We start from the raw sequence: 25,574 nt of genomic DNA on the forward strand, positions 1-25,574 counted from the left end.
CAGCCCTTTGCCCTGGCTTCTGTGGTCTGCTGGCCATCTTTGGCTTCCCTTGGCTTGCAGAAGCAGTATATGGATCTCCATCCTCACACGGCGTCTCCCTGCGTGCATAGCTATGCCCACTTTTCTCCTACGGGCACCACTCACATTGGATTAGGATCCACACCACCCCAGTGTGACCTCATCCTAACTTAGCTCATTACATCTGCAACAGAATCCAGTAGGTCATACTCTTTCCTAATAAGGTCACGTTCTGAGGTACTGGGGGTGAGGACTTAAGCAAATGAACTTGGAGGGGAGCACAGTTCAACCCCTGATGCCTTGTTATCTGTGTGGCTTTCAACCAGCCCATGACTTCCGTGTTTCCATAAGCAATGTGCCCAAAAGGGAACAAATATACATCACAAGGGAAGGAAGGAATAGTGGACAACAGAATTTAGTGAATGAGACAAAATTGCCCTTTGAGGGACACCTCTCTACATGCATGTTCGGTCTCTGGACAGTAAGGTGTCAGCCAACTTCTCTCTGAGCAGGAATTGCCCTGGGGTAACTGCACAACTGACTTGTGAGCCCTTCAGTGAGGACGCTGGTGGCTGCAAGGCAGGAACCTTGACTCGCTATCTCATGACCAGCTATGGACCTTGTAGCCGTGGGACAGGAGACAGCACCACCCCTTTCTTCTCTCCAATTCTGTGTGAGTAAATTTCTCCATTACCTTCCCACTGTGTGGCTTTCACGCCAAGGGACCCAGGCATAGGTTCCCTCTCAGACTGTGGCATGCCACCACCAACACGATGGCCACGCAAGAGTGTCGGATTACTGTCTGGTAAGTCGTGGATGGGAATCAGTGGTATTGACATGGTTGTACAGGAAGGACATTCAGAGGTACTTGGTGAGTGTTTTAAACACTAAATGTGGAAATTCTGTCCTAAAGCAATTTGTTTAAAAATGACAACCTATTTCCCAGAGGCTAATACTCAAGTGTAAGACAGAAATCTCAGTGTGTAACCACTTTTCACTTCTATAGTCTTACGCGAAAAACATTGATCATTTATTGTGATAGATGCTTTCAAATGTATTATTTTACTGACTCTTTAAAAAGTCCTGTGAGATTAGCAAGATTATACTAGTTTTTTACAGATGAGGAAACTGAACTTAGAAACTGGCCAAGCAGAACTCCCAAACTTCCCCACTGCACATGCTACCAGAGTACTCAGAAATTATGCCTCAAGTTTTGTCTAATTTTTGTTTTGGAAATTGTGTGGCACTGAATTTCTCATTTCGTTGATTCAGGGAGACCTCTGTAGCCAAACACGTTCTGACACACTATCAGATTACTTGATTGATTTGACTACATTTGTTTTGGCCAAAACGTATACCAGCTCAAACATAACCACTTTTTCTTTGGCCCTAGTGGTTATGACGCAGGAAAACAGATGTGGGGCGTGAGGAGGGCTGTGTCCCAGGCTTCGGCTGAGCCCCTGGGACGTGTCCTGCCAAGTGTGGGTCCTTGGCTTCCCACAGGAAGGAATTCAAGAGTGAGCCACAGTTGAGTGAAGGTAGATTTATTCAGAGAGATACACTGAAAGGCAAGAGAAAGGCCACGAGGTGTGGGGCTTTGGTGCTCAGATTAAAAGTAGGTACACATTCCGTAGAATGCAGGCCCTCTCCAAAGAGGGGGTGGGGGTGGCCGCGAGGCGCCGTATTGCTGGGTTTTTTGGGCTTGGTGGCTTCATATGCTAACAAGCGGAAGGACCAATCTAAGGGGAAGGGGCTGGGATTCCCAGGAAGTTAGCCATTTGCCACCCTTTGACCTTTTGTGGCTAGCCTTGGGACGGCCATGGTGCCTGTGGGCGTGTTAATATATTACAATGGGCGTATAATGAAGCCCAAAATCTGCTGGAAATTAAATCTCTCATCATCCTGAGCCTCACAGGCCTCCTGGGGGTTGAATCTTTCACCATTTTGACGTTAACTGCTGTGGCATTCCTTGAGTGGCTGTGCCCTGCCCCCTTTCTGTCTCATTTCACAAACGCCTACGCCTGAAGCTGGATGCTTAAATCAGCAAACAGCACTGGTGAAGAAACTAGGTGACGCCTTAAGACAAAACAGATAAAGGCAGTTGCAGAAGACGCCAAGGACAGGTATTTTGCAACCAAGAAAGTTACGAGCGCTTTTCCCTGGGGCTGTGTCCTCAGGTCTTCGCCCAGGCAAGTGCCCCATTTATAGGGCCAGGCACCGCGCTGAGAGCTCAGGGCGTTCCCCAGGAGTTCACGAGGTGGCGCAGGAAGCGTTTCCAAGAGCGCGGAAGCGACGCCGCGTCCACCCCCGCCCCCACTTCTGCCCCTCCAGGCCCTTCAGGGGCCGCAGTGACACAGGGTTTCATCCGACCTCTCTGGCAGAACACCCTCCTCCAGGACAAGGGACGCGACGCACGTGCCAGCTGCGCAGCAGGCGGACGAGGCCTCGGGAGTGGGCGGCCCACTGGGAGGAGGCGCGCCACCGCACGGGGCGCTCCCTCCGCAGGTAACCCAGGCCGTCAGCTCCCCCACTGCGCTGCTCTCCAGCCCTACAGCGTCCTCGTGCGAGAGAGGCAGGTGGAGGCGGCGGGGCCGCCGCGAGGTTCCCGCGCCCCGGGACGCTTCCCGGCCGGAAGTCGCCGGCGCTCGGCCGGCCCCCGCGGGGGTCTGCAGTGAAGCCTGCGGCCGCCGCCGCCACCACCTGCCGAGGCGCGCAGCCCCCGGGACGCCGGCGGCCCCGCCCCCTGGCCGGGCCCGAGGCCGCGCAGGCGCAGAGGCGGGCGGGGCGGCGCAGGCCGGTGGCGTCATCGGGCGGCGCGAGTCCGGCGCTCTTGGCCGAGACGCTGGGCAGGCTGCGGCGGCGGCGAGATCGGCGCGGGACGGCATGAGCGGCCTCGGGCTCCTCCTGCGCTCTGCGGCGGCGGCGGCGCGCTCCTGCCGCGCCCTGGTGGCCTTCGCAGCCAGCCGGCGCCCGCTGCGCACCGGTCCGCCGAGCCGGGCTTTCGCCAAGGAGCTCTTCCTGGGCAAAATCGAGAAGGTGAGGCCGCGCCCCGGCCGCCCCCGCGGGCCTCCGCTTCCTGCGCTTCGCGGGGAGGCCCGGCTCGAGCCTTGTCAGACCCCGCACACCGGGGGAGGGGGTGGCGCGCTCGCCCGCCGGCCCCGCTGCAGGCGGCGCCCTGGGCAGCTGCGGTTTTGGCTGCGTGCCCGCTAACGCCGGTCAGGTCACTGTGGGAGACCCCGGGCGACGGGGTCACCAAATGGGGGGCTTCCTCTCTGAGTCCGAAGCACAGCCCCGACCGTGCGGCTCCCCGGTCGGCTTCCACAGCCCAGTCTCAGCGCCTCACCGCGCCAACCGGCTTCCTCCCACCGGTCCCTTCCACGCGTCTCCCGACCCAGGGGTAGCCGCTCGGTCACTGAGCTCTCACTGTCCTCTTCCAGCCGAAGACACGGGTTTGACCGTGACTGTGACTTTGCGCCGCAATTCTTGCAGCCTCAGATGGAGCTAGCGATGTGTTGTTCTGCCTCAGAGACGTGTTGTACAGCCCCAGTGAGATTGCATGCGTGGGGATGCCTTTCGAACTGTAAGACGCTCTTCAGGTGCCAGAGGCAGCGGGATGAGTAGTTCACGCCAGCGTCAGCACCTGCGAGCCCCCTGGGAAGAGCGGCAGTGCGCCCATAGTCAAAATACCTCCTCCGACAGGTGCCGCAAGCAACCAAAGAATTAGGCAAACTGCTTTGGCTGGAGTGTCAGCTGATTCTGTTTTACTTAAGGATTTATTCCTTGGTTTCTCTAGAACATTCTTACCACTAGCTTTTGGAAATCTTGGTAACATGTTGCACACTTGGAGAGAAGTGTGCGTATAAAACTTCTTTCATCTACAGTGTTCGGAACACTTTCATTTTTTGTATAAGAAACAAGCCGATCTTAACATTGTGAAAGGTCTTGGATCCAACTTGTGTAAAATTGTCACTCATTACAGATGCTCAGACAGGCGAGGTTTGCCCTGCGAGGAAGTGCAGGGCTAGGTCTTCAGAGGTAGGGAAACTGTCTTCCCCAGAACCCAAGGCTGTGTGGTGCTCTGTTCTGGGAGACATTGTGTTTCCCAGCAGCACGGTGAAGGAAGAACGCAAATCTTTTCTCTTTCTCCAAACCTCTGACACCACCTCCCCCATCCTCACTCTCACCTGTCAGCTTTGCTTTCTGTTTCGCTGAGAAAATACAGACAAGAATTCCACTACCACACTCACCATCTCCTCCCACGTGTGTGCCCATGTGGTCCACGTTCTCTCTGTCCCTGTGGGTGAACCATCTACTCCTAAAAAGGCCAACTCGACCCCATGCCTTCTCAGCTCCTCAGCAGCATGGATCCAGGAGTTCTCTCTTTTTCCTCATCATCAGTTGTTCATTCTTGACTGCATCTTGAACCCATACAGTTCAGGCTTTTGCCTTAACAGTCTGCTGATCCTGCTCTCATGAAAGTTGGTGGTGACCTCCCTGTTGTCACGTCCAGTGGTTCGTTCTCAGGCCTCCTCTTACTTGGCCCATCACTGCATTTGACCCAGTTCATCACTCCTGGCTTCTGAACAACCGTTCCCTCTGGTGTTTCTTTCTACTTAACTGGCTGATCCTTCCCAGTCTCCTCTGCTGGTTCCTTCTTGGCTCCTGGATGTCTAAACATCGGCCAGCATTTCCACCCAGCCCTGTTGGAGGTTGGAGTTTTCTAAGGCTCAGTCTGTGGACCTCACTTTTCATCTGTAACCTTTCCTCCAGTGACCTAATTTAGTATCATAGCATCAGTGTCCTAAAGTTGCATGTGTATTTCCCCAGCTCAGACTCTTTCTATCTACCTTTCTGCTCAGAAGCTGCACATGGATGTTAAAAGGCAAGTCCAGTCTAGCGTATCCAGGACCGAGTGCCTGGTCTCTCCGCCCAGTCCTGCCCCCTCCCCGCCTTCATATCGGAGATGGTGGTGACTCTGTTGTCCACTTGCTCAGACCAAACACCCAGAGTCACCTTTGATGCCTCTTAATCTTATAATCCACACCTAATCCGGCAGCTCGTCCTGTTTTCTCTACCTCCAGGTTATATTTAGGATCTGACGGCTTTTAAGCACTTGCACTGACACTGTCCTGGTCCAGGCCGCTGTCGGCTCTCAGCATTGTTGGGTGTTGAACAGCGAAGTGGCGTCTGAAATGCTGAGAATCTCAGAAAAGAAAAAGACCATCACGAACGCACCGGCTGACAGCTGTCCCCCTGCCCTCAGCTGGTACCTCACCGTTCTGAGAGCGCGCCTCCGGGGCTGCCGCAGGGCCCTGCGGGAGGCTGGGGGCGGGGGGCTTCCCCGCCTGCAGCCTTGACCAGAGCAGCTTGCCTTTCATCTGAGTTACGTATCTGGTTTCTGCGCAGGATTAATTTGGAAAAGCGGTTCCACTACTTTCCGGTATTTGAAAACTGCTGATAAAATTGAACACAGCACCCACGAGGCACCTGGTTTAGACCCTGAGCGTGGGTCTCAGACGCTCACCTTCGTGGGCCCGGGGTCCCTCTTGTGGTGGTGGTTATCCTGTGGTTGTAGCTGAGGGCCAGCCGGTTCTCAGGCTGGCCTTCTCTCTCACCTGGCTGCTCTTCAGAATAACCTTCTGCTAGCACAGCCATCGCCCCAGGCCCAGGCGGGCTTGAGGCTGAGAAGTGCAGTGGGCTGAACCTCTGCCTTCAGCTTTGTTGTGAGAGGCTGCAGAGTGACGACAGACTCCCAGTAACTTCCTTCTAGACCACCTTAGGGGCAGGGAGGCAGGAATTCCTTTAAGGCAACTGTCGCTTTTGGAAGGGGACCCACCCATCAGCCTGTACAGGGCCCCGAGAGGGGCATGTTCCTGCAGCAGCTGATCAGATCCAGGGCTGGAGGGGAGACTGTGGGCTCCTCTTCTTTGAAGGCTTTTCTTGAGACACTTGGTGACAGGTGCCCTGAGGAGAGGCAGGGCCCCTGGGGGCGGGCGGCTCAGGGTCTGGGACGTTCCTTCTCCGCAGGTGGGGGTCAAACCCAAATACTCAGGTCGTGCTGGCAGCTAAAGGGGAGAGGAGAGTCCAAAAGGCACAGGGGCTGAGGACACAGCGGGATGATTTTGGGCAGCGGATTGTGGTGGCCCAGCAGGGAATCCAGGGTCAGCTGGAAACATCAGCCTTTGGTTTGAGGTGGACGTGAGGCTCCGTGTTTCCCAGGTGTGGGTGGTGACGGGTGGAGCCGTGTTCCATGTGAGTAACTGCAGTCACTTCATGTTCAGAACACACGCTCTCTGTTGAGCCTCGCAGCTGCCGTCTGAGGTATCACATGTCACGGGAGAGGCTGGCTCTGAGGAGGGGTTGGGACTTGCCCACCACACATGTGAGAACGGGCCGAGCCGGGCCACGTGCAGGTTGATCTGGGCCTCCTCTGGCGGTCCTGGCCTGCATGCTCAGTCTGCCAGCAGGGGAACAGGTGTGGGAGCGTGGATGTAGCCGGGTGGGACACCGGGGAGATGGCAGACCTTGTGACCTCCCTACGTTCTTGTCAGCGGCAGCATCTTGGCACTCATGAAGTGACCAGTGTAAATGTTTACATGTTTTGGTAAAGAGCTTTCACATCCATTGTCTTCCTCACAACAACCTGGAGTAAATGTTACCCGCGAATGAGTGCATGAGTGAGAAAATCAAGGTGCAGGGTGCGGGGCGAAGGGCGGTGGCTCAGGCTGCACAGTTAGTGAGCTGCAAGTCAGGGCCCAGACTGGGCTTGGACATGTTAGTCCAGGCCCTTTGTTTCATGGAATAATTGTCAGAACTTGCTGTTGATCAGGAGAGCTGATCAAAATCAGGAGTAAACCTGCATGAGTCAGGGAGGAGGAGGAGCCTCGGTGGTGCCGTCGAACACAATTCCTGTGTCCCGAGCACCGTCTGAAGTTTCCTTTCCAGTTCCTTCAGCGAGCAGCATCCTGCCAGCGGCTGTAGGGACTAGCAAATCTTTTTCCTTCCCTTTTGACTGATAGTATTTAAATTTTTATTAAATGTTCTTTTTTTTAGAAAGAAGTTTTCCCGTTTCCAGAAGTAAGCCAGGATGAGCTTGATGAAATCAATCAGTTACTGGGACCTGTAGAGAAATTCTTCACTGAAGAGGGTGTGTATGATTTTCTTTTTCTTGGCCGATTTCCGTTTAAAGGGTGCTGCTTTGATGTTTGTGTTTGAAGCCGTCTACATTAATCGTGGAGAAATAGCCCTGTTGGCTCATTTTGCTTTGAGGGTCATTCCAATTGCTATCTAATTGTAAGACGTCTAGTTCAGTGCTTCTTAATGTGTCTGTGGTAAAGGACCACTTCAAACACCTCTGAACTGTTGCAGGCTGACACTTTTGTAAAATACAGTAAAAATGAGCAATTCAAAAAATGAAGTTGAAAAAAACCCAGATCATGTAAAATAGAAGCCACTGATCGTGTGTCGGGTGCTGTGAATGTGTTTGAAGGTTTCCTCTCTGTCTCTGTACTTCAGTTCTTGGGAACCAGAGGTGGTCTGTGGGCCAGCAGCCACCTGCAGACCATGGGTTGAGGGCATCAGTGTGGACTGCAGGTCCCTCGGGGTCACAGTCCTTTCCGAGGGGGCTCCCTGGGGGCTGAGCAGTGAAAGATTGACCCCGATGCTTCACCAGCACCCAGGACCCCAAGGAGCTACTGTTTCTGTTGGTTTTATCTATCAACATGTGTCCTTTCAGACATGAAAACTGAGTTTTAAAGATGCTGCATTCACTTACTACTTCATTTAAAAAGAATGGTAAACCCATTACATGTTACCATAAACAAAATTTTTAATGAGGAGTGGCACTGATTTACAGTTTTGCAGATTTTTCTGGCAGCTGGAGGCAACTGGATTCGCATACCTATTTCTACAGTGAATCTGTGCTGTAAGTCGTGTAGCCCCTGGAAAGTTCCACTGTACACTCATGACAGAGTTAGAATTAAAAAGTCAGAGAATGTCTTTCTGTTACTAAAATAGTTTTAACCCTGTGGACTCCTTGGAAGTGTCTCAGGTCCCCCGGGCACCCTTTGAGAACTGCTGATGTACATAGTTAACTGCTACGTTGCTAGTTTTAAAATTTGCTTAGTTGTGTATAAATATGTTTTGTTATTTAGAAATAATTCTATTTTTAATTCTGGAGATTATCTTATTCCTTGTATCTATTTTTAGTTCCTTGTTCTTCTGTTTAAACTTTTACTATCTGGTTTTTCAGACTTTTTTTCCTTTCTAATTTTTATTGAAATATAATTGATTTACCATAAATTGCATATATTTAAAGTGTATAGTTTGATAGTTTTGGCATATGTTTACCCCCACAGAACCATCCACACAATTAAGGTAATAAACATACCCTTTGCGCCTCATAACGGTGTCTCAAAGCACAAACAAAAGCAAAAATCAACTTGTGGGACATCAAACTTAAAAGCTTCTGCGCAGCAAAGGACAGAGCCAGTGAAATGAAAAGGCAGTCTAAGGAATGGGAGAAAAGATCTGCAAACCATATATTGGATAAGGGACTAATATCCAAGGTATATAAAGAACTCGTGCAACTCAATACAAAAAAAAAAAACCTAAAAATGGGCAGAGGGACTAAACAGAATTCTTTCCCGAGAAGACATGCAGATGTCCAGCAGGCCTGTGAAAAAACGCTCAGCATCACTAATCACCGGGAAGATACAAATCAAAACCACGGCGAGATACCACCTCACACCTCTCAGAATGGCCACTCCCAGCAAATGCTGAGGAGGTGGGAAGAGGGAGCCCTGGTGCACTGTGGGTGGCATAGTACATTGGTTCAGCTACTGTGCAAGGTAGTATGGAGGCTCCTCAAGAAGTTAAAACTCAAGTTTCCATACCCAGGAATTCACTTCCGGGTATGTACCCGAAAGAAATGAAAACACGAACCCAAAGAGATAGCACGCACTCCCGTGTGCCCTGCAGCAGCATTCACAGTAGCCAAGGGGCGGGAACAGCTCGAGGCTTCGCCAGTGGCTGAAGGGATACAGAAAATGTGAGCTATATATCTCACATCATACATACATACACACACACACATATATGTATATACACACACACACACATATACATACACACACATTTATATAGATAATGTGATATGTGTATATATATATATATATATATATATGTGTATATGCACATATATACTGGAATAGTATTCAGCCATGAGAAAAGGAAATCCTGCCATTTGCAGCAACATGGATGGATCTAGAGATTGTCATTCTAAGTGAAGTCAGCCAGAAAGAAAGAAAAATACCATATGATGTCACTCATGCATGGAATCTAAAAAAGGAAAAAGAAGACACTAATGAACTCACCTACAAAACAGAAACAGACTTGCCGACATAGTAAACAGTCTTATGGTTATGGGGGGAAAGGGGGTGGGAAGGGATAAATTTGAGAGTTAGAAATTTGTAAATATTAACTACTATATACAAAAATAGATAAAAAACAAATTTCTTCTGTATAGCACAGGGAACTGTATTCAATATCTTATTATTACCTTTAATGAAAAAGAATAATAAACTGAATATATGTATGTATCTGCATGACCGGGACAGTGTGCTGTACACCAGAGAAAGGGACAGTGTAACTGACTGTACTTCAATTAAAAAAAAAAAAAAAAGAAATACAAAGATACTAGCTAGTAACTTGAATCCATGTGAGGAAATCAAGATCTCAATGAAGGTAAATACAGGGGCAGTTGTAAAAGCTTGTGTTACTGTAACAGTGGGTTGTAACTGTATTTTTTGTTTTCTACTTGATTTAAGAGTCTGATTTTTTAAAAAAATTTGTGTTCTAAAAGCTAGTATTGTAACTTTGTAACTACATTTTGTATTCTATATAATTTAAGAGACTATTCCTTTAAGACAATTATTATTTTTTTTGGCACTGTGTATGAAGGTGCAATCTGTGACATGAATAAAAGAAAATGGTGGATGTGGAGGCTTTAAAGGAACATAATTTTAGTGTGTTACTGAAGTTAAGCTGGTATAAATTGACATCAGAGTGTTCCAACTTTGCAGTGTTAAGTGTATTCCCCATGTAATCCCCATGCAGAGCAAACAGCTAAAGGATGTGCACAAAGGTGAGAGAGGAACTTAAACGTCTCACTGTAAAAAAAAATCACAAAAGAAGACAGTAATGCAAGAAATGAGGGACAGAAAAGCTACAAGACATATAGAAAATAAGTACGAAATAACAGAAGTCTCTCCTTATTACTGACTAGTTTAAGAGTAAATAGATTAACTCTTTAATCAAAAGACAGAGGTTGCCAGAATAAGAAAATGATCCAGCTATATCCTGTCTACAAGAGACTCACTTTCGATCCAAAGACAGAATGGGCTAACAGATAAACGAATAGCCGAAATGCAGTCTGTGCAGACGGGAGCGTTGCGCAGCCGTTAAGAGGAGGGAAATCCTGGCCCACGGTACAACGTGGGTGATCCGTGAGGAAACGTGCCAAGTGAAAGGAGCCCGTCAGAAAAGGACAGACACTGTAGGAGCCCACCACATGAGGCACCGGGAGGAGTCAGGTCCTCGGAGGCAGAAAGTGGGACGGTGGCTGCCGGGGGGTGGGTGGGTCGGGGAGGTGAGTTTAATGGGACAGAGTTTCAGCTGTGCGAGAGGTCTGGAGATGGTGGTGGGGATGCTTACACAGTAATGCGAGCGTGCTTAATACCACTGCATTTGCACTTGTTAACCACGAGTTAAGACAGTAACTTTTATGTGTTTTGCCGCAATATTAAAAATTGGGAAAAAATCAACCATTTATGTGTGGGTCTATTTCTGAATCCTCTGTTCTCTCCTGTTGATCTGTTTGTTTGTCTTTATGCAAATATTACGTTGGCTCCTTCACTGAGCTTTGTAAGAGGCTTGCAACCAGGTAGTGTTGGCCCTGCAACTTGGTTCTTTTCTAAGGCTGTTTTGGCTCCTTGTCTGCACTTTCTTATAAATTTTAGAATCAGCTTTTCAGCTTCAGCAGAAAGGCCTGCTGGTGTTATGATTGGGGTTACAGTAAATCTGTAAATCTCTCTGAGGCGGAGTTGAGATTATAGCAATACTGAATTTTCAGATCCTTGGTTGTGAGGTATCTCCCCATTTATTTGACTCTTACTTAATTCTCTGAGCAGAGCTGTGTGTGTGGTTGTCAGCATAGAGACTTTGGACAGGTTTTGACAAAGGTGTTTTGATGGTTTCTCGACTTACCCTCGATGTTTTTGATGGTTAGTAAAATGTGTCTGTAAACACTTAAAATTCTTTGGTGTTACTATAAATGTTTTTTTTTCAGAATTTCACTTTCTGATTGTCATTAGTGTGTAGAAATACAATTGATTTCTTTTATAACACATTATTTTTACAGTGTTACGAAAGCTCCCTTTTTCCATATGTGCCTCCTCCTGCTTCTGGAATTTTGTTTCCTTCAGCAGCAGAGGAAGCTCACGCTTGTTAAAGGAGGTTTAGGAAGCGTGAACCAGGTGAAAGAAACACACCGTCATCGTGTCGTCGTCTTTGTTGTTGAAAAGCAGCTTTAGTTGAACTTCAGCAGGTGGTGTTTCCCTGGGGGTCTTAATCCAACCTTAGGGTTATTCCCATTAAATTTAATATATATGTTGTATGATAACATTTCATAATGACATTATTTGCTTTAAAAAAAACCTTCAAGTTGAGATAATTGTCGATTTCCACGCAGTTGTAAGAAATAGTTCAGAGACCAGTTGTATCTTTCAGCCAGTTGCCCCCGTGCGTAACCTTACAGTGCACACCTTGCATGTAACTAGAGTACGTGACCCCAACCAGGAAGTTAACGTCAATACAGCCGTGCTCAGATTTTACCAGTTTGACTTTGACGTGTGTGCGCGCGCGCTTATGTGATTCTGCCGCGTGCATAGATCCGTGTGACGGCCACGCGGTCATGATACAGAGCAGTTCCATCACGCGAGTCCTTTCACTGCCACTGCCACCTCGTGCCCTCTCCTCCCCCAGCCTCCGGCAACCACTAATCTGGCCTCCATTTTTATGAGTTTGTTATTTCGGACGTGTTGTATTAATGGAACCGTACGGTGTGTGCACTTCTGGGACTGGCTCTTTTTCGCTCAGCAGAAGTCTTCTGTAAGTTGCCGTGTGCCTCCGTGCTTTGTTCTTTCTCGCTGCTCGGTAGTGCTCCTTGTGTTCGGGTTACCACAGCTTGCTGGCCGTTCTGATGCTGAAGCGTCTCTCGGTCGTTTCCGGTTTGGGAGCTCTTGAGAGTAAAGCTGCTGTGTGCGTTTGTGTGCACGCTTTGTGCGACGTGCTCTCACCTCTGGGGTAAATGCCCGGAGTGCAGTTGTTGGGTCCCAAGACAGTTGCACGTTTAGCTGTTTTCAAAGCGGTGGTACCATTTTCCATTCCCATCAGCCACGTATGTGATCTAGTTTCCATGCCTTTTTGCCAGAATTTGGTGGTGTCGCTGTTTTTGGTTTAAAATTTTTTTTTTTAATTTTAGCCATTCTGATAGATGCCGAGTGTTGTCTCATTGTGGTCTTGGTCCTCACTTCCCTGCTGCCTGATGATGCTGAGCACTTTTCCACGTGCTGTTCCCTTGGCATATCCCTTCAGGGGGTACAGTGGCCTTGTGTAGTGGCCTTGTGCCCTGTGGCCTCGCTGAGCTCACTCAGCTCCAGGAGCTCTTGTTGGTAGGTTTGGGGGGGCTTAGTGCGTAGACAGTCACGTTGCCGATGAGAGGGAGGTTTCACGTCTTCCTTTCCAGCCTGGCCTCCCTGACTTTTCTTTGATTCACTGGCTGATCTCTCCAGCATGCGTTTGGAGAGGAGTGGTTAGAGCAGACTTCCCTGCGCTGCTGCTGATCTTATGGAGAAAACAGTCACTGTTTCACCACTACGTAGGATGTTAGCTGTACATTTTTTGTAGGTGCTCTGCATCGGCTTAAGGAAGTTTCCTTTTATTTCTAGTTTGTTGCCGGCTCTCATCTAAATTGCATTGAATTTTGTCCCTTGTTTTTTCTGCATCTATGAAGATGACTGTGTTTTTTTTCTTGTTTCATCTATTGATGTGGTAAATTACATGGAACGGCTTTGAGCACTGAAGGGCTCTTGCAGTCCCAGCGTGCTTCCCACTTGGTCGTGATGTATTATCCTTTTTGTTTTTTTAAGCGAAGTAACCTTTTTTTTTTAAATAAAGTATTTTATTGTATCTTACTGTCTCCCGACCCCTTTTTTTACCGCAGATACGGGGGATTGAACCCAGGACCTCGTGCGTGCTAAGCACGTGCTCTACCACTGAGCTCTGGCCACCCCCCCTCCCCCGTTAGCCTTTTCCGTATTGTTGAATCCACTCTGGAGGATACTTAGACGTTACAGCGAAGTACAGTGTGGGGTCGTAGATTGGATCCCAGGACAGAAAAAGGACATTAATGGACAGACTGGTGACTTTCAAATTAATTCTGTAATTTAGTGTATCAATGTCAGTTTCCTAATTTTGATAGCTGTACCGTGGTCCTCTAAGGTTCTCGTAGGAGAAGCTGGATAAAGGGTATATGGGAACTCTGTACTGTCTCTGTGACTTCTCTTTAAACCTAATATTAATTTGAAAATAAAAATTTTAAATAGAAATGGTAAACTGGATTTCTTATGGGCAGCGTAGTTGAATATTATCTCTTTAAAGTCCAATTGGACAGTCTTTGCCTTTTTAAATTTATTTTTTATTGAGGTAACATTGGTTTATAGCATTATACTCCTTCCTCTGTGAGTACTGTGTCGTGCTCACCACCAAAACTTTATTTCCATCCATCCCCATAGGGTTGGTCCCCTCTACCCATTTCACCCTTCCCCAGTCTGTGCCTTTTAATTAATTTTTTTAAGTGAAGTACAGTCAGTTACAGTGTGTCAGTTTCCAGTGAACAGCACACTGTCCCAGCCCAGTCGTGCATATACATTCATATATTCATTTTCATATTCTTATTCGTTAAAGGTTATTACAGGATATTGAATATAGTTCCCTGTGCTATATTGAAGAAACTTTTTCTTCCTTTTCTTAAACATATTGCTATTGAAGTACAGTGAGTTTACAATGTTGCGTCAGTTTCTGGTGTACAGCACAGTACTTCAGTCACATAGGACCATACGTACATACATTCATTCTCAGATTCTTCACTATAGGTTACTACAAGATATTGAATATGGTTCCCTGTGCTATACAGTATAAACTTGTTATTTATCTATTTTATATATGTTAGTATCTGCAAATCTCGAACTCCCAGTTTATCCCTTCCCACCCCCTTTCCCCTCTAGTAACCATAAATTTGTTTTCTATGTCTGTGAGTCTGTTTCTGTCTAGTAAATAAGTTCTTTGTCTTTTTTTTTCCCCCCAAGATTCCACATATAAGTGATGTCATACGGTATTTTTCTTACCCTTTCTGGCTTACTTTACTTAAAATGACAATCTTCAGATTCATCCCTGTTGCTGCAAATGGCATTTTATTCTTTTTTATGGCTGAGTAATATTCCACTGTATAAATATACCACAATTTTTTTTATCTAATCATCTGTCAGTGGATATTCAGGTTGTTTCCATGTCTTGGATGTTATGCTGCTGTGAACATTGGGGTGCATGTGTCTTTTTGAATTAAGGTTTCCTCTGGATATATGCCCAGGAGTGGGATCGCTGGAGCATATGGCAAGTCTATTTTTAGTTTTTTGAGGAACCTCCATACTGTTTTCCATAGTGACTGCACCAAACTGCATTCCCACCAGCAGTGTAGGAGGGTCCCTTTTCCCCATGCCCTCTCCAGCATTTATTGTTAGTGGACTTTTGAATGGTGGCCATTCTGACTGGTGTGTAGTTTTGATGTGCATTTCTCTGATAATTAGCGATCCTGAGCATTTTGTCATGTGCCTATTGACCATTTGTATGTCTTCATTGGAGAATTGCTTGTTTAGGTCTTCTGCCCTTTTTTGGATTGGGTTGTTTGTTTTTTTTTTATTAAGTTGTATGAGCTGTTTATATATTCTGGAGATTAAGCCCTTGTCAGTCTCATCTTTCGCAAATATTTTCTCCCATTCTGTAGGTTGTCTTTTTGTTTTGCTTATGATTTCCTTTTTTTGCTGTGCAGAAGCTTGTAAGTTTAATTAGGTCCCATTTGTTAATTTTTGCTTTTATTTCTATTGCTTGGGTAGACTGCCCTAGGAGAACATTGCTAAGATTTACGTCAGAATGTTTTGCCTGTGTTTTCTTCTAAGAGGTTTATAGTGTCTTGTCTTAGGTTTAAATCATAAAGTCATTTTGAGTTTATTTTTGTGTATAGTCTGAGGGTGTATTGTAACTTCACTGATACACATGCAGGTGTACAGTTTTCCCAACACCACTTTTAAAAGAGACTGTCTTTTCTCCATTGTATATCCTTGCCTCCTTTGTCAAAGATTAATTGACCAAAAGTTTATGGGTTTATTTCTGGGCTCTCTATTCTGTTCCATTGATCCATATGTCTGTTTTTGTATCAATACCATGCTGTTTTGATGACTGTAGCTCTGTAGTGCTGTCTGAAGTCTGGGAGGGTTGTTCCTGCAGCTTCATTCTTTTTCTTCAATATTGCTTTGGCAATTCTGGGTCTTTTGTGATTCCACATAAATTTTAGGAATATTTGTTCTAATTCTGTGAAAAATGTCCTGGGTAATTTGATGAAACTTTTTTTTTAAAGTTATTTTTACATGTAGTGGCTAACATTTGCAGGTCTCAAACTCCCAAATCTATCCCTTCCTACCTCCTTTCTCCTGGTAACCGTAAGATTGTTTCCTGTGTCTGCGAGTCTGCTTCTGTTCTGTAGGTGAGTTCGTAGTGTCCTCTGTTTTTCTTCTTTTAGATCCCACATCTGAGTGAGATACGGTACTTTTCTGTCTCTTTCTGGCTGGCTTCACTTATGATGACGGTCTCTAGCTCAGCCCGTTCGTCGTCTCTCCGACCAGCACTGTTTCCAGTGAGACCTCCCTGCCGTTTTCTCTTTGTTCTTTCCACACGTTGCTTCTTGTGTCTCTAGCTGCTTTTAAGTGGTTTTAGAGAAATTGATGTTACTGTAGTTTTCTTCATTTTTCTTGGGGTTCTTTGAACTTCTTGGATCTGTGTTTTTATAGTGTTTAATCAACTTTGGTAAATTTTTAGCCATTATTTTTTTAAACATTTTCTATCACCAGTCATACCACATTCCCCCACTCCCTCCTCCCCTGCTCTCCTTTGGAAATCCCCAAATATAGCCATATATTACATTACTCTATGGTACAATTATAAATATGTTCATATTTATGTATTACTCTTTTTTTCATTCCTCTTCCTCGTTGTGCCCAGTGCCCTGTAATCTAAGGCAGCAAGATAAATAAATGCAGGCCCTGTTACTCCATGTTGTCTGCGAGGAGGTCTCCCCGGGTCCTGCCAGTTCCTTAGACGTTAACCGTGCCTCCGCCCCCCCCCCCCCCCCGCCACCGCCCAGCCGCCGCGCTCCAGGGCGAGGTGAACACATGCAGCTGCACGAAGACTCGGATGTGAATGGTCATGGGGTCTTTATTTCTAAAAGCTGAAAGGTGGGAACCACCCAGGTGTCCTTCAAGAGGTGACTAGATAAGCAGTTTGCCCTCCCATACAGCAGAACACCGAGCAGTGCGCAGGTGTGGAGCACTCGGCCTGCAGCCGCATGGGCGGATGGCAGAGTCATGACGCCGAGTCAGAGGGGCCAGGCCGCAGGGGCTCAGGCTGTGTGGTTCTGCTTGTATAAAAACACAGCAACGCACACCGGTCTGTAGACAAAAAGCCTAGGGGTTGTCGGGGGGCGGAGGTGCGGGGAAAGGGTGGTCACAGCGGCACGAGGATGCTTGGTGGAAAAGGGAACGTTTTTGTTGATTGTAGGGATGGTTTCAAGGGCAAATATGTCAGAATTTAAATTATTCTAAATAACGTGCAGTTTACTGTGTGCCAATTACACACGTTAAGTGAAGTTGTAAAGGTAAAAAGTGAGGGATTTGGGGCGTCCGCATTCCTCACTAGTGACCCACACGTATAGAAATTTATAAGTGTAGATGATGGGTATTTTTTAAATTTATGATACTGATGAAGTTTAACTTGTTGGCAGTTAAAAAATACTTGATTCGTACAGAATTGTGCAGTTGTAAACCTAACACGGTTTAGTTCTGCTCTGATGAATGTGAACGTTGGTGCAGAATAACCTGTTCTCGGAACCTGTGGGCCCTCGGGGAGAAGCTATGATTTCTGAGCACGAGTGGGTCCCAGCCCGGATGCTGCCCAGAGCCTGGCCATCTAGCCTGACGTTTTAGGGCAGCGCTGGAGCTGGGTCCTTATGCTCTAATTTTCTAGAAGGCACAGGTGATAAAGCAAAAACTCAAGCTTAGTAAATGCCTACAGAAAAGTTTAGTTCTCCTAAGTGTATAATTTGCAGTTTTACGCAATGAATACACCCAGATCAAGAACCAACAGTACCTGGTGCTGGTAATTTAAAAAAAGTACAGTTCTTGCTGGGCTAATGAGGTGAAGTGGAGCACACGGTGACTGAGCACGGCTAGGCCGTCTCCGGTTTTGGAGTTTCTGATGCTGGGACCGTGTCCTGCATGACAGTTGTCCTGTGCACTTCTATGTGCGTAAGAGGAGGTTATGTTTTGTTTAATCAGAATATTTCCTCTTGACAGTGGACTCTCGAAAAATCGACCAGGAGGGGAAAATCCCAAATGAAACTTTAGAGAAACTGAAGAGCCTGGGGCTTTTTGGGTTGCTGGTCCCAGAGGAATATGGTGAGTAAAGGAAACCGCCACCCCACTGGTTTGGCCCTCAACAAAGTGCTCTGTATTTGTCCAAAAAAGGATTCTGTTTGGGAAAGGTGGCCTTTGAAGATGCAGTAAGTCCGAGGGTGGGCTGTAAAAATGCTAGAGTTGATTAACATGTCCGTTAAGGGCTGAGTATGGGGTGCTGGTGTGTGGGCTGTGGGCGGTGGGGCAGGAGGGGCCGCGGAGCCCTGCGCCGCTGTCACCTGGAGCAGGGCTGGCCCTGGCAGCCGGCCCCTCCCAGCCTCCTCAGCTCAGGGCCCAGCCTGAGACAAGAGGTGAGAAGTTAGGGCAAAACAGTGTGACGCCTGACTGTCTTGATTCCGAGGCATATTGTAATCACATCAGATTTTAATTTATATCTGAGTTTATTGTAGTGTTTAAGCTGTTAAAGGGTGTCTCTTGTCATCCTGTGAAATACCTCTCACCACAATTCCAAGTTACATAAGAAATGGCCTTCTCTGCAGAAGACGGCATCGTTGCTGCTGCGCCCCCTGGCGGCAGAATGCAGCACCGACCTCTGCCGGGGGCCACGCGGCCCTTGTCTCCTAACAAATGTGCAGCCCCCGGTGAAAGGAGGGACGTGACGTGGGCGACGAGGCTCCTCCCAGACATCTGAGGCTTGTCGGTGCTGTAACTCACAAGCCACTGGGAATTGTCTGCACTGACGTGCAGAGCACGTGGAATATCCCACAGAGAGCCGGCGGGGCTGGAGCCGGAGAGCGGAGGTGGTCCGTCATCAGCTGGGAAGACGGGGGCTTAGTGCTCGGAGGAAACAGGCAGCAGAGGAGCGCTGCTGCGCACGGCCGGGTGGTAGTGACGTCTGTCCCTCCAGCAGCATTTAGAAGTACTTCTTCTTGATGAGAAGTAGTTACTTTTCCTCCAGACGACTTCTGTGTCAGAGTGGAATGAGTCTTTGCGTCCGTGTGTCTTATGCCAGCACGTGGTGTGTGAGAGAGAGAGAGAGACTGCACCACCCCTCGCCTTATTCTCATTCTCTGCCCTGCTCTCCGGTGTGAAAGTGCCTTTTCAGGGGTGATAGTGGTCACGTTTGGGGCTATCTCGTTTTCTTTCCTTTATAAAACCCCTTCCTTGGGAAGTGAAGGCAGCAGCAGCCTTGCTCCTGCCCAGAGCATTTGAGGGCAGCGTTCCTTCTGAAGGCCCTGGCAGGCTGGATCTCTGCCCCTAGGTCCCTGCGAGCCCTCCGCTCCTCCCTCGTCGGCAGTCCCCACCCACCTGCCACCTGTCCCCGTTCACTGTCCCCCTGCCCCCATGATTTCACTGATACTTTCTTGGGGAAAAAGCATCACGGTTTTTCTCCCTCCCTCCCTTCCTTTTTTAACAAAACTGACCAGTATACGAAACAATTAGAAACAAAAGGGCTTTGATAGAAACAGAGGCTGGGTCCTAACTGAACCCAGGGACCACTGCGCACCCCTGCAGGGACTCAGCCCTCCCCTGTGTGTGTGAAGGGCCCCCTGCAGCCAGGCCGTGTGATGGCTCGGGCCCACACCCCGGAGTTCAGGGCCGTTTCTGCTCCTTGTTGGGCGCCTGAGCTTAGGCCTCAGGTGGTCACTTATACGATGCCCCTAAGGCCACCCCACCACCTGTGGAAGTTCAGAATGAGATGCAGAATCCCCAGTTCAGTGGAGGTTTTGGTTTTCTAATGTTTTTGTCCCTTTGCTCCTAGAACAGTGACTCCTAACCAGGGTGATCTTGCCCCCAGGGCACGTTACGTCTAGAGACATGTTTGTAGTCAGAGCTGTGTGGGAGGGGGAGCTACTGGCGTCTAGTGGGCAGAGGCCGAGGATGCGGCCAAGCTCCGTACAGTCCGTGGGACACCCTTGCCCCCCAGCAGAGAAGGCCCAGCCCCAGTGGTCAGGGCGCTGAGGTGGAGGAACCTGTCCTAGAGGCCGTGCGGTGCTGGGAGTGGACACCGGATAGGGTTTGTGTTTATAAAGCTCTGGATCTGTGATGGGGGGTGTTCACAGCGTTTTAAATGACTCAGTGTGTGTATAGGTGCTTACGTATTTTTGTAGCAAACGTTATGTTTTATATTAGAATATATATCTGTATATGTTTATATGGCCAAAAAAAAGTCTGAAAGGATGTGCACAAAAACATTCTTTCTGAATGATAAGTGTACAGAAAATTTTTGCTTCCTTTGTACCTCTCCGTACTGTGAGCCTTTCAGTGGTGCATTGGCAAAACTTTATAATCCAGAAAGCCCAGCGAAGCCTCTGCCTTTCCTGGGAGGGCTGGGGTCGGAGCACCAGTGAATCTGGCCTGTTTCTCTTCTAGGTGGCCTGGGCCTCTCCAACACCATGTACGCACGGCTGGGGGAGGTCATCAGCATGGACGGCTCCATCACCGTGACCCTGGCCGCACATCAGGCCATCGGCCTCAAGGTCAGGGGTCTGCGGTTCTGGGCGATGCTCTCTCAAGGTCTTCCAGGGTCACGCGGGGACAGCGAGGCAGCGGGCTTGCTCACTTCCTTACCAAGAGGGGAGTCTTTGGGGGTGGGCCCAGCTGTCCTGCGGCCTCGCCCCATGGGATCAGCGCCCATTTCATACTGCGCTCAGTCCCCACACCCCCTACCCCACGCCAGCTCTCGGTGACAGTCCCGTTATTTGGGTTGTTTTTGCTCCACGGAAAAACTGAGAGGCAAGGGAGCCCTGGGCCAGGCCCCACCCAAGAGTGGTTCGCTTTGGTGCTGACCGAAGGGTGGGCCATCCTGATGTTGGCCAGACACCAGGTGTGGCTCTGGTGCCCCCGGTCCCCCGCCCGCAGCCAGGACAGGGAGGAGCTGCAGTGAAAACCCAAGTCCAGCCCCAGAGCCACGCGGGTCCTGCCGGCCTGAGCCGCCCTAGACTGTGCCCTTGAGGGGGACCCCCCAGCCTCCCCAGCAGCCCCCCATATTTCCCCTGGGGCTGATGGCTCTGAGCTCAGAATGTGTCCTCACACATAAAGGAAGCATGTTCCAGAAGGGGCCGTGTTCTGCGAGCATTTCACTCGCTCCTCCCTCCCAGCTGAGACCAGCCTATGTGTGTCTTGTCAGGGGATCCTCCTGGCCGGCAGTGAGGAGCAGAAGGCCAGGTACCTGCCCAGGCTGGCGTCCGGGGAGCACGTGGCTGCCTTCTGCCTGACGGAGCCCGCCAGGTCTGCCCTTGGGGGTCACGCGACAGCTTCCGGGCGTGTTGACGGGGTGGCGCCCTGAGGCCCTGCAGACCTTCCTTGCCAGCTCTCCTGCTTTCCTCCCTTCACCTCGCTTCCCGCCCAGTGACCTTTACAGACGGCCTGACAGCCCTCCTCACGCACGATAGCACGTCCCGGCTTCACATCAGCTGAGCAGGTGGTGGGGGGTCCCCCCGCTTTGCAGGCCGTGCACTGGGATTCGGGGAGACGAGTGATCAGCCCCGAGTCCATGTCCGGATGGGGCAAGGCTGGCGGGACTCGGCTGCTGACGGCGAGTCCGTTACCAGCCCCTCCATGACCTCAGGAGCCGGGTGCCCCTGCACCCCACCTCGCAGGAGCCCTGAGCCCGTCTGAGCCACAGCTCCGTGTTTACCTCCCAGAGGCTGCCACTGCCGTCCTTTCACCCAGTGTGGTGCAGCAGGGGTTGGCCAAACCCACCCGGCCACCGGCTCTTGTAAAGGGAGTTCTACTAGAACATGCCCATTTGCTTACAGATTGTGGTTGCAAAGCTGAACATATTTATCATCTGGCCCTTTGTTGTAAAAGTTGGCCAAGGCCTGTGTTAAGTACTGAAACCTTCCATCTGGGGCCCTGAAAACCGTTCTCTGTTGCCAGCGTTACTCCTCAACTGCGTTTTTCTGTCCCCAGCGGGAGTGACGCTGCCTCCATCCAGACCAGGGCGACGTTAAGTGAAGACAAGAAACACTATGTCCTCAACGGCTCCAAGGTACAGCCCCGGGGCCGTGTCGGGGTGTCTGTCCTTACTTCACCACCACGCACTGACCACTTTCCACGCACCGTGTCATCCCTTGACCACCATCTGTGGGTGATCCTCCTACTCTTTTGGAAGAAGAAACTGGCTCAGAGAGGCCACTTGGCCATCATCGCACCTGCTTCGTGGCAGGATGGGAACCAAGGCGTCCTGGTTCCAGTCTTTGGGCCTCCGTGGTGCCACCTATCTCCCCAAGCTGCTCTTGTGTGTCTGGTGGTTAATTTTTTACTACAAAATGAAACACACACAGAAGTTTTGTGTTGTGAACCTCCACCCCCTGCTCCCGGCTTCAGCGTTTGTTAGGTCGCCACCCCCTGGGCCGTGGGCCTCAGGACAGGACGGCTGGCGGCACAGCACCACGGTTACACTCACAGCTGCCGTTGGGCTCTTGCTCTCTAGTCAGCGCGCACGCTTCCCCGACCGTCTCAGCCCTGGGCGGCTTTCAGCCGCCGGCCTGAGTCAAGGGCCCAATAAGCTCTGTGCGCCGCGTACGTGGCGGTTTGCTGACAGGCCTCTCCCCCGCCTCCTGCTCGTCTTCCTGCCCCTTCTCCTGGCTCCCCTCTGCCTCCCTCCCACCCCAGACTGTTTCGAGCTAGAAACTGAGCCGTCTTAGGACCGCCAGCTGCCCTCCACGCGCACATGTATGCACACATACATACACACACGCGCGCGTGCGCGCGGCCACCGGTGTCTCCTGGGGACACTGGGTAGAGCCCCCGTCCCCGCTCGCGAGGGCCGGGCGGCCCCAGAGGGGCTCCCCTCCTGCCTGAGGCTTGCCGGCCGCGGGCGCCGAGCAGTGGGGTGTGGTGGCTTGATTTTCTCCAGGGCCCTTCTGCTCTCTCCTCAGGTCTGGATCACCAATGGAGGGCTGGCCAATGTTTTTACTGTGTTTGCCAAGACCGAGGTGGTTGATTCCGATGGTTCAGTGAAGGACAAGATCACGGCGTTCATAGTAGAGAGAGACTTCGGTGGAGTCACCAACGGGAAACCTGAAGACAAGTTAGGGATCCGAGGCTCCAACAGTGAGTAGTACTCAAGTGTGCGTGTGTGTGTGGGGTGGGGGGGAGAGAGATTTCGTTTTGATAAAAAGATGTCAAACATCAAGGTAAAAAGAGATGGGAAGAGGTTTGGTTCCCCCAAAGCATTTTATTGAAATCTGGTCAGGAGCGCCCCCACCGTGCAGGGCAGTCCCTGGAGCTGACTCACCAGCCCAGCAGATGCCCACCGCACCTCTCCACGTGTCGGGCTCTGGGGACTGCGAGGGGAGGTCGCTGCGGCCTCGGGGGCAGGCGGCAGGGTTCCATCGCAGCAGCCCGTCTTTCCCGCCTGGAACTCCTCCCCGTCCCGGCCTGCCTGTGGCCCCTGGTCAGTGCTCGGTTCACTTGAGACAACTCTCCCACAAATTGCCCTCATGAGACTCTGCCTCTTGGGTCCCTCAGTTTAGACCATGGAGTGTCAGTGCTGCAGGGGCACCACCAGGCCCATTTCCCTTTTGCAGCTTCGTCTTTGGGGACCTGGCATTCTGGATGGTGGCATTTGCCCCTGACATCTGTTCAGCATGGGTCCGGGGGCCCCGAGCTCTGACCTGGCTCTGCCACATAGAATGCATGACCTTGAACAAACTAGTTTACTTTTCTGTACTTTGGTTTTGTCACCTAAAGGAGAGGGGAGAGAACAGAACCCACCACGGAGGTGCCGTGGGAAGGCTGTGTTAGGACGGGTGTGGACGTCAGTGCACATGAGAGCGGCCCGGGCAGCTGCTGTGCTCCAGGGTCACCACCGTGACCGCGGCTGCCTGCCGAGGAGGGACCGGGCATGGCATGCTGGTGGTAGAGCTGGCTGGTGACCGAGGTGGGCCGCAGGGAACAGGGCCATGCCAGGCACTGCTGCCCCCACTGAGGTCAGGTGGGTGGTGCAGAGGCCCCGAGAGAGGGTTGAGTGGGGCAGCGTGAAGTCAGGAGGCCGGGTCCTCTCAGCAGCTGGTACTTAAGCCACAAATAGGGCCAGCGGCCAGGACGCCGGGACCCTCGCTGCATCCACAACCGGCCGTCTGAACGCAGGTGCCGGAGAATAAAGGTCAGCGGTGCTGGCTGCCCACACGTGGCCTGGCCTGGTCTGCCTGGCCCTCAGAGGTCTGTGCCGCCTGTTGTGGCCACAGCCTGTCTGAGAAGCTGCCCTGGGACTCCGTGCCGTGGGTTCCTGACCAGGTGGGGGCTCCTCACGCAGGTCCGAGCCCCCGGGGGCCCAGCCAGGCTGTTGGCACAGGGAAGCGCCTGCTCATGCCGGCCCCGACTGTGGCCACACGGCCTGCGGTGTTGTGGGCAGGGGAGGGGGCGGCCTTAGAGCAGGAGCAGGCGGGACCGATGCCATGGATGTGCGGCCTTAGACGGGGCCCACCTCCCGGACTAGTACCCCGCTCCGGCTCCTTCCCAGCCTTCAGGCTGCACCTCAGAGAAGTGTGATAGGAGCCCTCAGTAACCCGTCATTAGCCACTCCCGCCAGCCCCCGCACCGTCCCGGGGCCGTGTTGTCACCCGCAGCGCCCCCCCCAGTGCTGGACACCTTGCACACCGTTTCATCTCCCCTAGCCGGTGCAGGCCCAGTGGCCGCGAGCCGTGTCCTTCTGTCCGTGTGTCGGCAGGCGCAGTGCAGACGGGACGGAGGGAGGAGGGGTGAACCGCGCGGCCTGCCTGCAGGCGGGCGCAGCGCCCTGCCTGTCAGCTGAGCCCTGGGTTTGTGTTTCAGCTTGCGAGGTCCACTTTGAGAACACCAGGGTGCCCGTCGGAAACGTCCTCGGAGAAGTTGGAGGTGGCTTTAAGGTGAGTTGCCCTAGCGGCCCCGTGAGTCCCAGGCCGTCCCGTGTGTTGCTGGCCCCAGCTTCCTGTCCCCTCCTGGCTCAGAGCGGAGTAGGCTGTGCTGGCCTGGTGGGCACGTGGCCCTCTGCTGGGGCGTCAGCATAGTGGTGAGAAGTTGGCGTCCAGAAGACGGGCTGGGCCGTAGCAGCCCCGGGCGTCAGGGGCTTAGGCAGAGGTGGGCAGGTCATGGTGTCCTCTAGGAGCCTTGTGCTGGTGACCACCTGACCCCTGAGCCCGAGATGCCCTTCTCCCCTACGCGGCCTGGCAGCCCCAGCTCAGGGGCTCCCACCATCCTACTCCTCAGCCGTTCCCACTGGACTCGTGTCCCCCTTCAGTCACCTTACACCACTGACCACCTGCTGCCTGAGTGGCCATGTCTCTGTGCCCCTGTGGGCCTCTGCGGGGGCGCCTCCCCAAGCCTGGGCAGTCTGGTGCTGGGGAAGCAGGTGTGTGCTCACCACGTGCTTCAGGTAGGAAGCTGAGGTTAGAGGAGAGGAAAGAAGCTGGCCGAGCCCCTTAACTACCTCCACGACTGTGGGGAGGAGCAGGTCAAGTTGGTGGAAGGGGCTGGCTCAGCGCAGAGGGCCTGGGCCTGCGCATCAGGCAGGCGCTTGCTGTGGAGCTGGTTCTCCACTCTGAACCTCAGGTTCTTCTTCTGTCGGATGGGGCCCTGACACTGAAGGGTTGCTGGGAAAGTGGGGCGCTGGCAGCAGCTACCCAACAAGTTAGTTTCTGCTCCCTTCCACTGAGGTGGAGAGAGGCGTCCCGTTCCTTTTCTGGGGGTGACTCCAAGGCCGTCTGAGAGCCGTTGCAGTGATGCAGTCACCTGATGATGGGGTGTCGGGACCGTGCTCTCGCCCAG

General features: G+C 51.0%; 1 protein-coding gene across 3 annotated transcripts in view; it reads left to right on the forward strand.

The window, feature by feature from the left end:
* The first annotated feature begins 2,500 nt into the window (after positions 1-2,500).
* The window catches only part of ACAD9 (acyl-CoA dehydrogenase family member 9), a 29,714-nt gene continuing 6,640 nt past the window's right edge, over positions 2,501-25,574 (forward strand). The window contains exons 1-8 of one of the 3 annotated variants that reach the window (XM_032458759.1): positions 2,501-2,523; positions 7,072-7,165; positions 17,760-17,861; positions 20,193-20,299; positions 20,950-21,050; positions 21,735-21,813; positions 22,706-22,880; positions 24,603-24,676. In XM_032458759.1, the coding sequence (XP_032314650.1) occupies positions 20,216-20,299; positions 20,950-21,050; positions 21,735-21,813; positions 22,706-22,880; positions 24,603-24,676 (513 nt within the window). In that variant the 5' untranslated portion in view covers positions 2,501-2,523; positions 7,072-7,165; positions 17,760-17,861; positions 20,193-20,215. Of the gene's footprint in view, positions 2,524-2,821; positions 3,055-7,071; positions 7,166-17,759; positions 17,862-20,192; positions 20,300-20,949; positions 21,051-21,734; positions 21,814-22,705; positions 22,881-24,602; positions 24,677-25,574 lie in introns of those variants that run through there. The other 2 variants (XM_032458757.1, XM_032458758.1) reach the window with 2 other exon arrangements.

The sequence above is a fragment of the Camelus ferus genome, chromosome 17 (assembly GCF_009834535.1).
Source record: "Camelus ferus isolate YT-003-E chromosome 17, BCGSAC_Cfer_1.0, whole genome shotgun sequence".
Classification (NCBI taxonomy): Eukaryota; Metazoa; Chordata; class Mammalia; order Artiodactyla; family Camelidae; genus Camelus; species Camelus ferus.